The 15,401-nt window shown below is 37.6% G+C and overlaps 1 protein-coding gene and 1 long non-coding RNA gene across 3 annotated transcripts in view; one reads left to right on the top strand and one right to left on the bottom strand.

Moving 5' to 3' along the window:
• Positions 1 to 15,401, bottom strand: part of LOC122981255 — a 571,779-nt gene that overhangs the window by 546,339 nt on the left and 10,039 nt on the right. The gene's annotated exons all lie outside the window — the stretch shown is intronic.
• Positions 1 to 15,401, top strand: part of stab1 (stabilin 1) — a 93,559-nt gene that overhangs the window by 68,580 nt on the left and 9,578 nt on the right. For both annotated transcript variants that reach the window (XM_044349882.1, XM_044349881.1), the window contains 8 exons: positions 446 to 559; positions 2,649 to 2,781; positions 2,933 to 2,993; positions 5,339 to 5,483; positions 6,532 to 6,665; positions 9,517 to 9,682; positions 11,787 to 11,893; positions 14,398 to 14,517. In XM_044349882.1, the coding sequence (XP_044205817.1) occupies positions 446 to 559; positions 2,649 to 2,781; positions 2,933 to 2,993; positions 5,339 to 5,483; positions 6,532 to 6,665; positions 9,517 to 9,682; positions 11,787 to 11,893; positions 14,398 to 14,517 (980 nt within the window). The remainder of the gene's footprint in view (positions 1 to 445; positions 560 to 2,648; positions 2,782 to 2,932; positions 2,994 to 5,338; positions 5,484 to 6,531; positions 6,666 to 9,516; positions 9,683 to 11,786; positions 11,894 to 14,397; positions 14,518 to 15,401) is intronic.

Here is a 15,401-nt window from a genome sequence, read left to right as displayed (position 1 = left end):
CAACTGACAGTTCAACTGCTTTTAGTGCTTTTGATCAGACTGAGATTTAACTTCATCATAAATTAACATTCAACTGACGCATCAGCTAACACTTCAACTCCTTAAATGTTTCATTTCACCTACAGGCGGCGTTACAGCAACATGATACATTTCAAAAGCTGTAACTCATGACTGCTCAGTATTTGTCTTTGTACACAGTACTAATGCTCCCTGACAGGATTCAGGTATCATCAGCCAATCAGCATGATACATATGTATGTATTTTGATCCAAGTGTAGATGCAGAAGTGCTTTGTAGTTGATTCATGTGATACAGACATGTTGATTATATTAACTTTGGAACATTTCCAAACATGATTTCACTTTTATTTAGTTTTATTTTGCAGTTTGCTGTTTACCTTTTTTAACTTCCTCCTCTGATGAATCATCTGTCCGTTGCTGTCCAGACGAGATCCCAGAGGAGTGCCGGCAGTGCCACGCTCAGGCCGACTGTATGCCAGGTGTTGGTTGTCAGTGTAAATCTGGGTTTCAGGGGAACGGCACCTTCTGCACTTCAGAACGTGAGTTTTCTGCAGTCTTAAGTCCACACGATGACAGTGAGTTAAAGCAGCAACGTTATAACAAGACACATCAAGCTATCATATATATCATATGCCAAAAATGATTAGAATTGTTGCTTTGCAGATACAAAAGACAGAAACTGCAAACAGAGTATAAAGTTCTGTGGAAAAAATTTAATCAAAATTTAATCACAATTTAAAGGCTGATTGCATGCTGCAGGATGTTAGCTCACCCGCCTCTGCTGTGGCTCAAATAAACAACTTTAAACTTTTGTCCTCCTTCAGATGAAGAAAACAGTGACTATTGAGTGTTACAGCGACTATCAGACCTAATTTTAGGGAGTTTACGTAGGGAGTTTAGGGGACAAAAGATAACAGGACAAACTCATATAAACTTAAATAAATCATCAGACACTCAATATCTTCTCTGTGATGCTCCGTCGGCTCTGGACTGCAGCCAGATTCATTTCCTGCTTTCTGTTGTTTTCAGTCTGATCTTTAGCCGTGAAACACATGATCAGATGGTTTTAATTTATTAGTTCAACCATAGAAAATGCAGCTTAGTGAAATATTGTCTCTCAGACAAAACATAAAAACATCTAAGTGCAATAAACATGTATAATTTGTTCAAATTGAGTACATATAGCAGAGCAAAAAGATAAAACACGATACATTCACACGTACAAAGTAGCAACACAAATATGCAACATGAGAGGGTTTGTATGTGTGTTTCTGTTTGTTAACTGAGGTGTGTTTTGAGTGCTGGGTGGCTGTAAGGAGTGTGAAGCTCATCCTGGTGGTTTTTGATTTGCTGCAGACAGCAGGGGGTCAAACAGTCTGAGTCAGGTGGGAAGGTGGAGGCCTTTCATAAACATCTCCGTCTAGGACATCACCTTGGTATAGATGGGCGTCCTGGATGGAGAGGAGAGAGACCCATATGATCCTCTCAGCTGCCACTTACAGTCTAATTCAATACCAGATAACGATACAGCTTGTCAGGACACTCAGTATTGCTGCGCTAGATGGTGGTTGTTATGCAATTTTCCATCTTTAGAGGTTACAAATTGGGTTACATTGGGTCAAGCTTGGCTTTGAGGTCCCACTGTAATTCTTAATCAGAGATTAAGATATTTTCTCCTTGAGACTTCAGCTGTCCGTGATGTTTTAGGGAAGGCAGAAAAACCTCTCTGATAGAGGGTATATCAGCATTTCCATGGTTACCAAGGTCAGAGGAGGCTTCCCTTAAACAACACAGATGGGTAAATGACACAGTCAGATGGCCAAACCAAAACTGCTGAAATTACATGCAACGTGACTTAAACTGTCCCTTGTTTAGAAACTAGTGAACCAATCAGACTAATTTTTCATATTATAGGCTGATAAAGACTAGGACTCAGACCTTCAGAGGGCAGAACAGGAAGAGACAGCATCGGAGCAAAACACTCTGGTGTTTACTGTTTTTGGTTCTCCACTTGGCCAAGTGCTTTCAATAAACATTTTCAGCATTGAGACATCAAAAGTCTTGCGTGCGCCTCTCTCCACTGCTGACCATCGCTAAAAATATCCACAACAGTGGTGAGGATGGGAGAACGGCGGCTCGCTTACGTCAGGTGTTGTTATTGTCCTGCTGCATTGACCTAAAACTGGGAACTCAAACCCTCAAACACCCTTCAAGATGAAAATCCAAACTTTAACCTCATAGTCACTGTTTCATTTCCGATACAATGTGATAGAGTACAGAGACAAAACAAAATATATCAAAACCTATATAGAGAACACATTTTCCTTAGGTTTTTATCCTCTTTAATTATTAGATGTTTAGAAATATTTAATACATTTGAAAGAAAATAACAAGGAAGAAGACATGATCTATGTTTGGCAGTTATCTGAGGTGTAAAATTTGACATGTATGTATAGATATCAGAAATCCCATATTCCTCTTTGCTCTCAATATACTACTATAACAATAAGAAGGATGTGTAAATATGAAGACGGCACATTTCCAGAAGAGATGCTGTCATGTTTCTCTCCTGACATGAAGTCCACCATGTGAGCAGATCAAATGACAGTTTTATTAAACTCGCTGCAGCTCCAGATCTCTGCTCTGAGTATAACGGCGGCTGTCACCAGAGAGCAGACTGTAACCAGACGGGACTGCTCGTCAACTGCACCTGTCAGAGCAATTACCAAGGAGACGGCTACTCCTGCGAGCCCATCAACAGGTGGGCTTGGCCTTTACAGCTGTCTGTCATTTATTTTCTGAATTAAATTTGCTTTTGTGGTTTCCTTTTTTTTTTTTTCATCAAAGATGATTTAATATTAATGCAAGACGTCCATGTCAGAGATGTGACGTTGTGCTGTTTTTCTGTCCAGATGTGTTGAAGAGGAAAATGGCGGCTGCAGTGACTTTGCCACCTGCAAGTTCACCGGTCCGGTGAGTAAAAACCCTCACAGCACATTTATTATTTTTCTTCAAAGGGGATATATTATGCTTTTCGGGATTTTCTGTCATTTTTATTTATGCCAGATGTCTATGTTAAACTTTCAAAAACTTGAGATGAACATATGTAAAAATCCGAGGCATCAGCCTGCTCTGAACGCTTCGCTCTTAATGTCACCTCACCCGAAACAGCCGTCCGTTCCGTAGCCTTTGCTGCTAAGGTTGTTGCTAAGGTAGTTCCGTGTGTTGTTCACATCGTCCACTCACATATTTTGGATCGGATTTGGGGCTCAAACATGTACGGATGTATTTGAGAAGTTGACACTTTGAGTAAAGAATAAGCAAAAGAAGTGAATTCTGACTACTGTTGTTTGTTTAAGGAGCCGCCAGAAGTCAGCTGAGAGGCAGAAGCTAACCAATCAGAACAGAGTAGGCTCATCAGGAGGGGGGCCTTAAAGAGACAGGAGCTAAAACTGCCTGTTTCAGACAGAGGCTGAACTGAGGGGCTGCAAAGAGCCAGTATAAGATAAATAAGGAGCTTTTTGAACTGTAAATCATGCAAAGATATTCCAGTAGAGCCCCAGAATATCAGTATAGTCCTGGAAATGTGCATTATACATCCCCAGTCAATTTATATCACACAGATACGGGAGTTGAACTATTTTTCATGAAAACATTTACTGAGAAATATTAACCGAATTACTAAATAGTTGGACAGCTAATTCACATCAATTCAGATGTGTGCTGAACAAGGAGAAATACATTGGAAAGTCATGAAAGGAATAGAGGCCAATTTACGATCTGAGCTTGTTGTGATAAGAAAGAGCTGAAGGGGAGGGAGAAGTGTGTGTTTGTATGTGTGTGTGTGTAAGACAGAGATGAGGGAAGAGAAAGAGACTGAAGGCCATTATTTGTTTAATTCTGGTAATTTTCCTGATGTGAAAAGTATTCAGTCTCAAATTAAACACTAGTCTCTCTTCCTCTTTTATTTTGTCTTGAGTGGAAATGGTTCCTTCCCCTGTGATCCACAACAAAGATGACCCAAAAGGTCATTAAGTGGTTCCACGTCCTGCTATTCATTTTATTATCACGTCAAAGCATTGGTCTCTCCGGGGCTGAGAATGCTGGTTCCTTCTCTGGCCAATGTTAATTCTGACACCTTTATTATGAGAGGTGAGAAGGCCACTTGGCAGATTCTTGCAGTCTCTGAAAAGGTCTATTCAAACCCACAGTTATCTCTTAGTGGAATTCAAAAGCTGGGGGGGAGGATCCTCCCCACACAGTCTTTTGGTCTCTGTGTTTTAATGCACTTCAGTCATCTGATTATTAGTCTTTCTGCAGTAACCAAGAGCCTGATGCACCAGCTCGACATAAGTGTGTTCTTAAGTTTGAGAGTAAAGTCAATACCGTTATGTTGCAACAAGTTAGTTTCACAATAAACTCGCCACGTTGTTCAGTGACACCAGCTCTACCGACACTATGAAAGAAATGAGTCAGTCGTAACCAAAACATTGTTACAGAGATGTTTATTCCAGCTCAACGTTCAGATTCAAGGGGAGAAACAGACACAGCAAGTGAGAGATCTACAATAGACTTTTTGTATTCAAAAAAGAGAAAGTAATGTAGGCCATCACGTGTAAACTAGCTAATATATTATATGTGTGTTTAACATCACCTCAATAATATTTAAATATCCATTACTGATTGCTGATTTGTTTTTTTACTAAATTAAGAATGGCTGTGTCACACATTAATATGATTGTAAATTAAAACAACAACAACAACAAAAGTCTCTGGAAAAATACCTTTGTGGTAAAATAATAATTCTGTCCTGAAAGTCACACTTACATTTGCTTAATGTAAAGTTCTATTTTAACTCCACATTGTCACTAACATGTATGGTGCAACATGTTTTTACAAAGTTATAGTGTAACTCCCACTACATTCACACGAGGCTGTGTGTGAAGTAACACAAAGCAACAGGCTGCTGACGTCGGACTTTCCATAACTGGGTTAACAGGCTTTTTCTTTCTATGTGAATATTTGTTTGACAAAGATCCAGGACACGGAGAGCATGACTTGAGTGGCAGTGCAATAATGAAAGAGCTTTATCTCACATTTAATCTCATTAAAACTGTATTGATTTCTCGTTCTGACATGAAGCAGCTGAACTAATAAATCAGCCTCAAGGTTTCTTTTATGACATCACACGGACTTAAATACTTAAAAAATAAAAAAGGTCACCCAGTAAAACAGCAGGACAGACATAAATATGACACCATGAGCACCTGCATCCAAACACAACGCTTTAACCGGATCACATAATCTGTTTCCTCCAGAATGAGCGTGAGTGTGAATGTTTGCCGGGATACGTGGGTAATGGAGTCCAGTGTTTGGAGAAGGTGGTGCCTCCTGTTGACCGCTGCCTGGAAAACAATGGAGACTGTGACCCTGTGGCCACCTGCAAGGACCTGCATTACCATGGTAACGATTCTGCAATGACTTTTATTACATTGGTTATTATCATGATAAAATATCTGGAATCACTTCAATTGCCGTAGCTATTACCATAGTAACACATTACTTCAATCACTTCTGTCACCATGGTAACAAATCTGAGATTACTTTTATTACAGTGGTTATTACCATGATAACACATCTGCAATCACTTCAGTTTCCATAGCTATTACCATAGTAACACATCACTGCAATCACTTCTGTTACCATGGTAACAAATGTGCAATTACTTTTATTAGCGTGGTAACACATCCGTAATGGCTCTTATTACCATGGTAGCACATACCTGTATGTACTGCCTTTTATTACCATAGTAACACATCCACAATGACTTATTACCATGGTAACACATATGTAACAAGCTGATTGTGTAATATCTGTCTTGTAGCGCCATCGTGTTACCATGGTAACACATCTGAAATGAGCCAGTACCTGCTGTGTAATCATGTGTTGTGTTGCTCCTACTGACCGGGAGCCATGTTGGCTCCACAGTCCAACTCTATTGCAGTTGCTATAGTAACTGTTAATTCCACAGCAGCTGACCTTTTGTAGTGTTCATGTTACCATGGTGATTTTACGGAGGACATTGTTTATTAGCTCTAGATTTGATTAGTGATTTTTCTGGGACTGGTAAACAGATGCCAACAAGCACTGAGCTGGAATACAGAAGGTAACACCCACAGCTCGTTAAGGCTCATTAAACATGGAGCTTGTTAAGGCTCAGCCTGTACCTGGTACTTATGAATGAGGGTTAGTTATGCACTAATTCACAGGTTGATACATCCTGCAGCTTTCTTTTCAATACAGCAAGTGGAACAAACACCTGACAGCCAATCAGAGACAAGGATTTTTCTCAGTTGTGGTATATTTTTTAATTAGTGGCAGTTTTTCATGTCAGTTTATTAGTGTATCAGTGTGTTGTTTTCACACACAGAGATTAAATTGTTGTACTGAACAGTATAGAAGTACAGCAGCCAGAGGTAATGGTGAAGATAACATGGTTATTGTCGCTCAGCCAACACAGCTGGAGTGTTCCACCTGCGCTCTCCAGAGGGAAAGTACAAGATGAACGTCAGTCAGGCAGACGCCGCCTGCCAGGCCGAGGGCGCCACGCTGGCCAACCTCAAACAGATGGGAGATGCGCAGCAGGTAAACCACCTACAGCAAGGGTTTCCATAGAGACACCAGGCAGATCAATACACCTCACCTATATTTACACACACAGGATATTTATGTATAAAAAAAAAAAAATTTGAGCAGATGAAGACTGTTGTTTTAGTGGAGAATACAGCTGTTCTCTCCTAAACATCTGTGTGAGTGGGAGCAGCGTGTACTATTTTAAGTTTATGTTCAATATTTAAGTCCACTTAAATTCAACTTTGATTCCAGATACTATTAATTGCCAAAATTGGGTAGGTAAGTTTATGTTTGCTTAGATCTACATAATGCATGTTATTTACTTTTTCATTTCAAGATCAAACATTGAATTGATCCAACTAACAAGTATTTTCTGTGTATCCAAAGCCTTATTGCTTTGTGCCATAGAGCTTCATTATTGTCCAAAATCTATTAAAAACACATCACCGTTATACTAGGTGACAAGGTCATTACAGTTTTAACCAAATCTCACACACACACACTGTCCTGCTGCCAGAAATACTCACTACAGCACCAAACTGGTTCAGCTGTTTCCTGAAATCACTGAACCTTTTTTTTTTTTTTTTAAATTAAACTGTGTATTCGTGAGATGTTTTTAAAGCTTTATGTCTTCAGTAGGAGCCAAAGGGTTTGGGTCTGAGAGCCACAGATAAGGTTGGAAAGTCAAGTATTGAGAAACAGACTTACACATCGGTTTTGGTCTTTTTCATAGGATTTGTTGACAGTAACAGTGCAGTACAGGCCAGACACGTCTAGCACAGTGGAAATAGAAGTTATTCTGACATACATTATTGCTGCTGCAGTATATGTGAGGGATACGGGCAAAGGGTTTACGGCAGATACTGACAGCGTAGGTTTTGATTTATAGTTGAGTGTCGGATTTCACCCGAGGATATCACCACCAACGCTTGACAGATATATTGTAAGATATTCAGCCATAACATGGGTTATTTATATTCCCCAGAGTAACTGTGTTTACATTATTTCGGTGATATGGACGATGACGGGTAGTTTGACCTTGTTTCATTACTGAATATATATATATATAAGAATATGTTCACTACTCGCTCTTCTAGTTCTTGGGAACTTCAGGGATTCTGATATTAAAAGATTTACATGCACGAAAGAGTCAAGACAACTTCTCTCAAACAAATTAATGCACATGTGGAGAAGATCAGTTGTCAAGGATAATAAATTAGGAAATGAATTATCATAATGTGTTGGTTTGTGCAGTCAGGACACAGTTAGTGATAATCAAAGGTGGGAGAGAAAGATAGTGATCAATGACTGAACCCACGTGGAATATCAGCAATGGATTTAAATAAAGAAAATACATAATACATGTAATGACAACTAAGATATCTATCACAGTTTATGGGATTAGATTTGTTTCATAATAAATGAACAAAATCAAACAAAAAATAATAAATAATAACAATAATAATTTGAAACCAAAACCTTTAAGACAAAACTTACAATAAAACCAGACCTGAGTGCTACATTTGATCACAGTATTCTCCACTTTCACTGATCGGGATTCTGTTTTGCTGTCACTTTTTACAGTTTTGCTGCTGAATTTTTCAGTTCTGACACAAAGTTCTCATGTGGGCGGGTGTTACAGGAATGCGTCCCTATCGGCCAAATACATTTTGAGGGACAGGTTGGTGGTCAGGAAGCGCAACGAAACTGAAAAATTCAGGAGTCCTGAGTGAAAGAAGATTGTAGAATATTGTAATCAAATGTAGCACTTATGTATAGTTTTATTGTAAGCTGTTAGTGCCTTTTAGGTCATTTTTTGGTTTCACATTATTTTTATTAACTTTCAATTTAAGGTATTTATTCATTTTTTTAAATTTTTTGTTTGGTTCTTGGGAGATTTTGTTCAATTATTATAAAACAAATCTAATCCCTTAAATTTAGGAATCCTTCTACCTGAAGTCGTGAGAATTAGATTAATTCTGGTAAGAAGACCTTCCATGTAAACATAATATAATGACTGAACAATTATATCGTACAGTCTGACCCAGATTACGACCAAGATTTTATTAGCGGAGTCTCTAGAGATGTCTGAACCAGTTATAGTTTTGGATTAAAGGGGCGTCGACCATGGGAGTTGACCCTCGTCCATATTTTGTATGTATAAATGAATATAAATGTGAGAGTAGTTTCCCCAGAATCTTCATTATTGATGCCACTAAATAATCAAACATGACATGTCAGTTACAGTGGAAATAGAAGTTATCCTGACATACATTATTGCTGCTGTAATAAACATCAGAGATATACTTTAAACACAAAACCTTTTGGAAATGAACATGCACAAAATATTCCATGAAGACCTGCAATCCATATCAGATTCATGACAGATTTTGGTAGATTTTTGGGGGGAAACAGTTTTGGAGTCTTTGGTTTTACGGCAGATGCCTGGAATAAGGGAATGTGTTTGAAGTTGGACTCTTAATGGAAAAAGGATCATCCAAGATGAGGTTTGTGTGTGTTATCAGATGTTGTCCTCCTCTTTACACACGAACACCAACATCCTGTGGGTCATTCTTCATACATGAGCAGCTTTACTTCCAGATACTTTTTGATATCCTGCTAAATAACAAACAGGACAGAAAACTGAACATCTGAGACTGTCAATCAATCCGCCTAAATTGATCTTTAAACATCTGGAAATATTTCTGTTGATACACAGAATTCACAGCCACATTATAACAACCTCTTCCAGTTAATTGTGAAGTATTTATTGTATTTCACCTGTCCCGACCACAGCAGTGCATGCTGGGATTTGTGATCAATCACTTATCCTGCTGTGGTTGTTTTTCTCTGGTCCTGACAGCTGGGGATGCATCTGTGCGTGGCCGGCTGGCTTGAAGGGGGAAAGGTGGGATACCCAACCCGCTTCCCCTCCGTCAAGTGTGGAGACAACCACGTGGGGCTGGTCCTCTACAAAGACCCTGTGGACCCGACCAGCAAGTATGACGCCTACTGCTACAGGGTCAAAGGTAATATGGAAGCACAGACAGAAGCTGACAGATCAGTGGAAACATCTCCCTCTTTAGTTAAAGCAATCAAATTCAAAACACAAACTCAAATTCAAAGCACAATAAAATACAGTATAAAAATGTACAAGAACAAAAAGTGGAGTGCCAGGAAATTATAACATTACCCAAAAAAGGTAAAAAGGATACTACAGGAACCTCTTCACATTCAACAGAAATAAAATAATATGTAGGAGGAAAAAAATAATTTGAAAATGTACAGATTCAAATCATTTCTTTTTTCTAGGTTTTAAAAATAATTATTTGCTTTTTTATTCTGCAGCCCAACTAAAGAATTGTAATATAGATATTTTAATTAGCTAATTTCATTTTATCTATGGAATTTGCTGAAAATTATAAATGGTTTAATTAAAAAGATACCATCTTGTCCATTTAATTGTTTTCAAAATAAATTCAAATTTCATTACCGTACTGCATGACCGTTTTACCAGTTTTCCTAGATAGAACATATAATATAAAATGATGATGATATAATACAATATGCTGTATGATATGATATCATAGACTGTAAAAGATAATGGACATAGCCACTGTGACATCACCCATTGGTTTGTGGACTCCCGTTTTTGAAGCCTTGAGTTCTGCGTTTTGACCGTCGTCATCTTGGATTTTTAGAGCCAGAAGTGACCTGAGGTGACCATATTTGGACGAGAGGGTGGAGCTGACCCTAACGCTAGCTGCTTGCTGCTAGCTTGGTTAGCACAGTGCATTTACAGTCTTTGGTTTACTGTGATAATGCTAATGCTAACACTAATTTTCACTAGTTAGTACAATCAAATGCTGAGCAAGACTTTTAGGCAACCAAAATGTTGCAATTAACTTTCATGAACTGAAAACACACTGAAATAGTGATGGTTACGCCCATACTCTGTGAATCTCGGGTTACGCCATGGTTACGTTACCTAACCAATATTGTCGCCGTGCTAGCGACTTGTCAATCACAACATAGTCACGCCCTACAGCATACACTGCTTTATCGTCAAATTTAAATTAAATGGGACCATAATTTACAAAATGAACATCATGATGTATTGAAGAAGACTTGAAACTAGCAATTGAGACCATAAACACAGTAGGAAAGTGTTTACTGAGGTGATAAATCAAGTGAGAAGTAGGGTCATTTTCTCATAGACTTTGATACAATCCGACTTCTTTTTGGAGCCAGTGGAGTCGCCCCCTGATGGCCATTAGAGAGAATGCAGGTTTAAGTCACTTCTGCAGTGGCTTCACTTTTCAGACCCAAAGCTACCTGCTTGCATAATATATGAAAATATTTTGGTATACATACAGTAAAAAATAAATTAAAATTGTTCTCCCATCTGGTTTTATCAGTGGACATTTTAGTTCCTGAACATTATTTCAATGTTTTATTTATTTTGTTGCAGCGTCACAGAGCTCTGTGTGGATTTAATTTATCACTCAGAGGTAAACAGGCGGTTTGGATTTGCTATATAATCCAGGGCTGCAAGTAATCATGATTTTCATTATTGTTTATTCTGTCACCTATTTTTTCAATTAACGGATTAAATATTTTGTCTTTTATGTCCGAAAATCTTGAAACATGTTCAATGATATTTAGTTTGGTTTCTTGACAACACTGTAATGCACTGTATTTATAAAAATCCAACATATCAGACTTTGTCAGGAACAGAATTATAAAGTAAATTTAAAAAATGTGTGGTCCTCTGGGCTTTGATACACTTTAAATTTCCAACAGATCAATAAATTCAATTATTGTGAAATAGTTTAACATCAATCTCAATTTATTTCACTGTTGTGGCAGTTTCCAGTATATTAAAGTCTGGTGGATTGATGGATGGCAGTGGTGTTCACCAAACAACTGCAAAATACAATACAATCTTCGCCTCTGGTCAAATCTACAGAAAACATGTCAAATGACAAAGTTGAGACACAACATCAGACTTAAAACTCCAAACATGAGGACACACATTATGCTGTACAAACAGAAAACAAACCTCTGATAACCCTGGTATGTGAAAAGTATTCCTAGTGATATTAACATGTATGTGTGTGTCTGTGTGTGCAGATGTGTCGTGTGTGTGTCCTACTGGTTACGTCGGAAACGGAGATTTTTGTAACGGCGTCCTGACCAACGTCCTTGCAACGTACAGTAACATCTCCATCTTTTACAAGGTGAGTGTGACAGTTAGACCATTTAGTTGCGAAAGGGGACATATCTGTAAATCATGCAAAGATATTCCAGTGAAGCCCCAGAATATAAATATAGACATGGAAATGTGCATAATAAGTCCCCTTTTAAAGATAATTCTGGTTTATTATAAGTTCTTTCAGTATTTTCAGTTTTCAGGTCATCCAATCAAATCTGATTCTGTTGGCCTGCACACACACCTCCCTCACCCGTGTTTTTAGATCAGGAGGAGGAATAAATTAAGACCTCAACCACATTCTTTTGGAATGAAAACAAAGGGTTTTTTTTCCTCATTGATGTAAAACACACTTCCCCTTGTGATACTGATCTGCTTCTTTAACCTGTGTGGTTTTATATGATGTTAGCTAGTCGCCCAAAATCACATTTTAATTGGATACATTTTTGTAAAAACCCCTGAGTTCAAGATGAGTCATCAAACATCTGAAAACATTTTACAGGATGGGGAAAGGCTGGGATTTTGATATACAAATACTCTGAAATTATTTTTTTTGGCAAAATGAGAGATAACACAAGGACACAAGATTATAACTGGGAAAATGTATTTTTATTTCAGTGTCTTTAATGGGAGATTAGTTATTTATGGTGGATTCTTTTCAGACAGGTCTATAATAATTAGCCATAAATGGTCAATTTCTTGACTTACTGTAAATACAGTATATAACAAAACTGAGTACATCCCTGGTCAATATCACTGAGATGTTACATAATTACAAATTACATTGTTTTTAGACAATACCCAAGAAGAATTCAGCCAATTCTGACTAATTAAACTAATATAAAAGGTTCATATTTAAGAACCAACCGCAGCAAAAGTCAGCACACCCTTCACTAGTGAAACTCCATTCTTTTATTTTTCAATATTTGGTATGCCCACCTTTGTTTCTGATGACTGATTCAATCCTCATTGGCATGGATGATACCGTTCTTCACATATGATTCTTTTCAGCTGCTCTTTGCTGGAGGGATTTTGTTGCTCTACTTTCCTCTTTAAAATACTCTAAAGGTGTTCTATTGGATTCAGGTCAGGGGAGATACTTGGCCAGGTTATAGTTTTCACTTTTTTCTTCTTTAAAAACTCTTGTGTGATTTTTGCAGTATGTTTGGGATCACTGTCATGTTGGAAAATTCCTGTTCTGCCAACCTTCTTGAGACCAGGAGTCGTCTTTTCATTCAGTATTTGGGTACAAACTTGCATTCATCGTGCCATCTATAAATGTCATCTTCCCCACGCCTTTTGCACTCATGCAGACCCATATCGGCGCACTCCCACCTCCATGTTTCATGGCTGGCACTATGCAGTCACTGTGGTAGTCCTGACCAGGTCCACAACAAACATGCTGGACCCCATCTGATCCAAACTAATTTATTTTGGTTTGATCAAAATAAATTTGACCGAAGAATGTGCCACCAATATTCATCAGGCTTCTTTTCATGTTCTTTGGCAAAGTTTAATTATGCAGTTTTGAGTCCATTTGTGAGCAATGGTGTTCTTCTTGGACGTTGCCTGTAGAAGTTGACTTCATGCAATGTCCTTCGCACTGTCTGATCATTCACTGAAACACCAATTTCCACAGATAATCCCTGTGCCAAGTCAGAAGCAATTGCCCATCTGTGTTTCAATGCAAGGCTGCGTAAATAGTGAATTGTGCTTACTGTCATTCCTCAAGGACAACCGCTGCACCTTCTGCTATTGGTAGTACGGATCCTACTGTACCTCGTAACCATTGCTGCAACTGTGTTATGGCTTCTGTTCAGCAGTCTACTGATGATCTTGTACATTCTCCCATCTTCATGAAGTCTCACAATCTGGTTTCTTACTTGTTCAGGCAACTCCTCACCATGTGGAGCCATGTTGCATTAGACACAACCCAGGACAAAACTGAAGAAGTTGTGGTCTTCACAGGTTCTTTTATAAGCTTGTTCAGGCAATTAGTCTTAATTGGAAGTCACAGGTGTACTCACTTCTGTTGCACTGAGGTTCTACTTCGAGGTCTGTATTTTCTATTTAGTCTATCTAACCTGTTTGTTTTTAATTACAAATAAGACCTTACACTTCACCCTACAATACTACAAGTATTGTAAGATGATACAATTTTGAATCATTTAACATTTTAGTGATATTACACAGGGGTGTACTCAGTTTGATATATACTATATGTCTGTCTGAACATAAAACAGGATTGAAAAAAACCCACAAAAATAAACCCATTATCCTTTGAGATATGTTTAATTTCCTCTTTTGTCTTCCTCCTGTACCACATAGTTTTTTGTGCTTGCAAATGTTTCATCCTTTTTCTCTGTAACATTAAATATTCATGACTAAATAAGCAAAAATCATTCTTAGTTACTAAGTAGTAGTAACTACTACTTAGTAGTAATCTTTCTTAGTTACTACTAAGTAGTAACTAAGAAAGATTTATTGAGTGGATTAAATAACACCACTGTCCTCTTGTCTCTCTCACTGTAGTCCTTGCTGGACTATAGTGGTTCGTCCTCGGAGGGAAAACAGCTTGTTGAATTTTTATCTCACAGAAAGTCTGAGGTCACGCTGTTTGTTCCTCATGATGCCGGCTTCGCCCAAAACCAGGTAAGTTACCAACACTAATAACTTTTTTTTAAATTATTTCAAGTTATTTGACTTATTATTATATTATAGTTTTAATTATATTTCATTATATAGTATCAGTCAAAACTTAAGACACACCTTCTCATTCGCTTAAATGAGAAAGTGTGTCCAAACCTTTGACAGGTACCATATTTATAAAATTAATGACCTATACAAGTATTTCATGTTATTATTTTACTTTCTAGTCTGTGTATTAACTTTATGGTCAGCTATTATAATTTCCCATTGGGTAATATAACTATTACCCTTTAACAATTACTATATATTGGATTAAGATAAGGCTTTTCTGTTGTGCATTTCGTGCACAAAGACAACTTAAAAAGGCTTTACATATGACATAAAAAACATTTAGAAATACTGAATAAGATGTTTTAAACAAAAGGATAAAAACAAGCTCAACAGAAATGAAAAATGGGCTAACAGACAATATTAACCTATGATGATTTTATAAACATTATAAGAGATAAGTGATAGTGTGTTGCCTTCTTATTGATGATGTATTTGTAATCCTACAAATCACATAGAATCAAAATATGGGTACAGAAGTGTTGTAAAAGACTTTTAATTCAACCATAATTCATAAACTGGGTAAATTTGAGTGTGTTTGTATTACATGTCACTTTGTTTGGGTTTGCATTAAAGTCTGCACTAAAGGAGATCAAGAAATAAGGGTGTAAAATGGCAAGAATGACTTATAAAAAATAAAGGCCAGGAGACAATTTGGCAATAATGGTGTAAAATGATCCCTAATAGTCATATAAAAAAAGGGACATAACTAGATAGAACTGAATATGCCAATGCATATCCAGTTCATCTTGAAGAGTTTTGACCAACAACGAGTGACG

The sequence above is a fragment of the Thunnus albacares genome, chromosome 4 (assembly GCF_914725855.1).
Source record: "Thunnus albacares chromosome 4, fThuAlb1.1, whole genome shotgun sequence".
In the NCBI taxonomy this organism is placed as follows: Eukaryota; Metazoa; Chordata; class Actinopteri; order Scombriformes; family Scombridae; genus Thunnus; species Thunnus albacares.
Note: the sequence above shows the minus strand (reverse complement) of the source record. Positions and strands in the feature narration are given on the sequence as shown.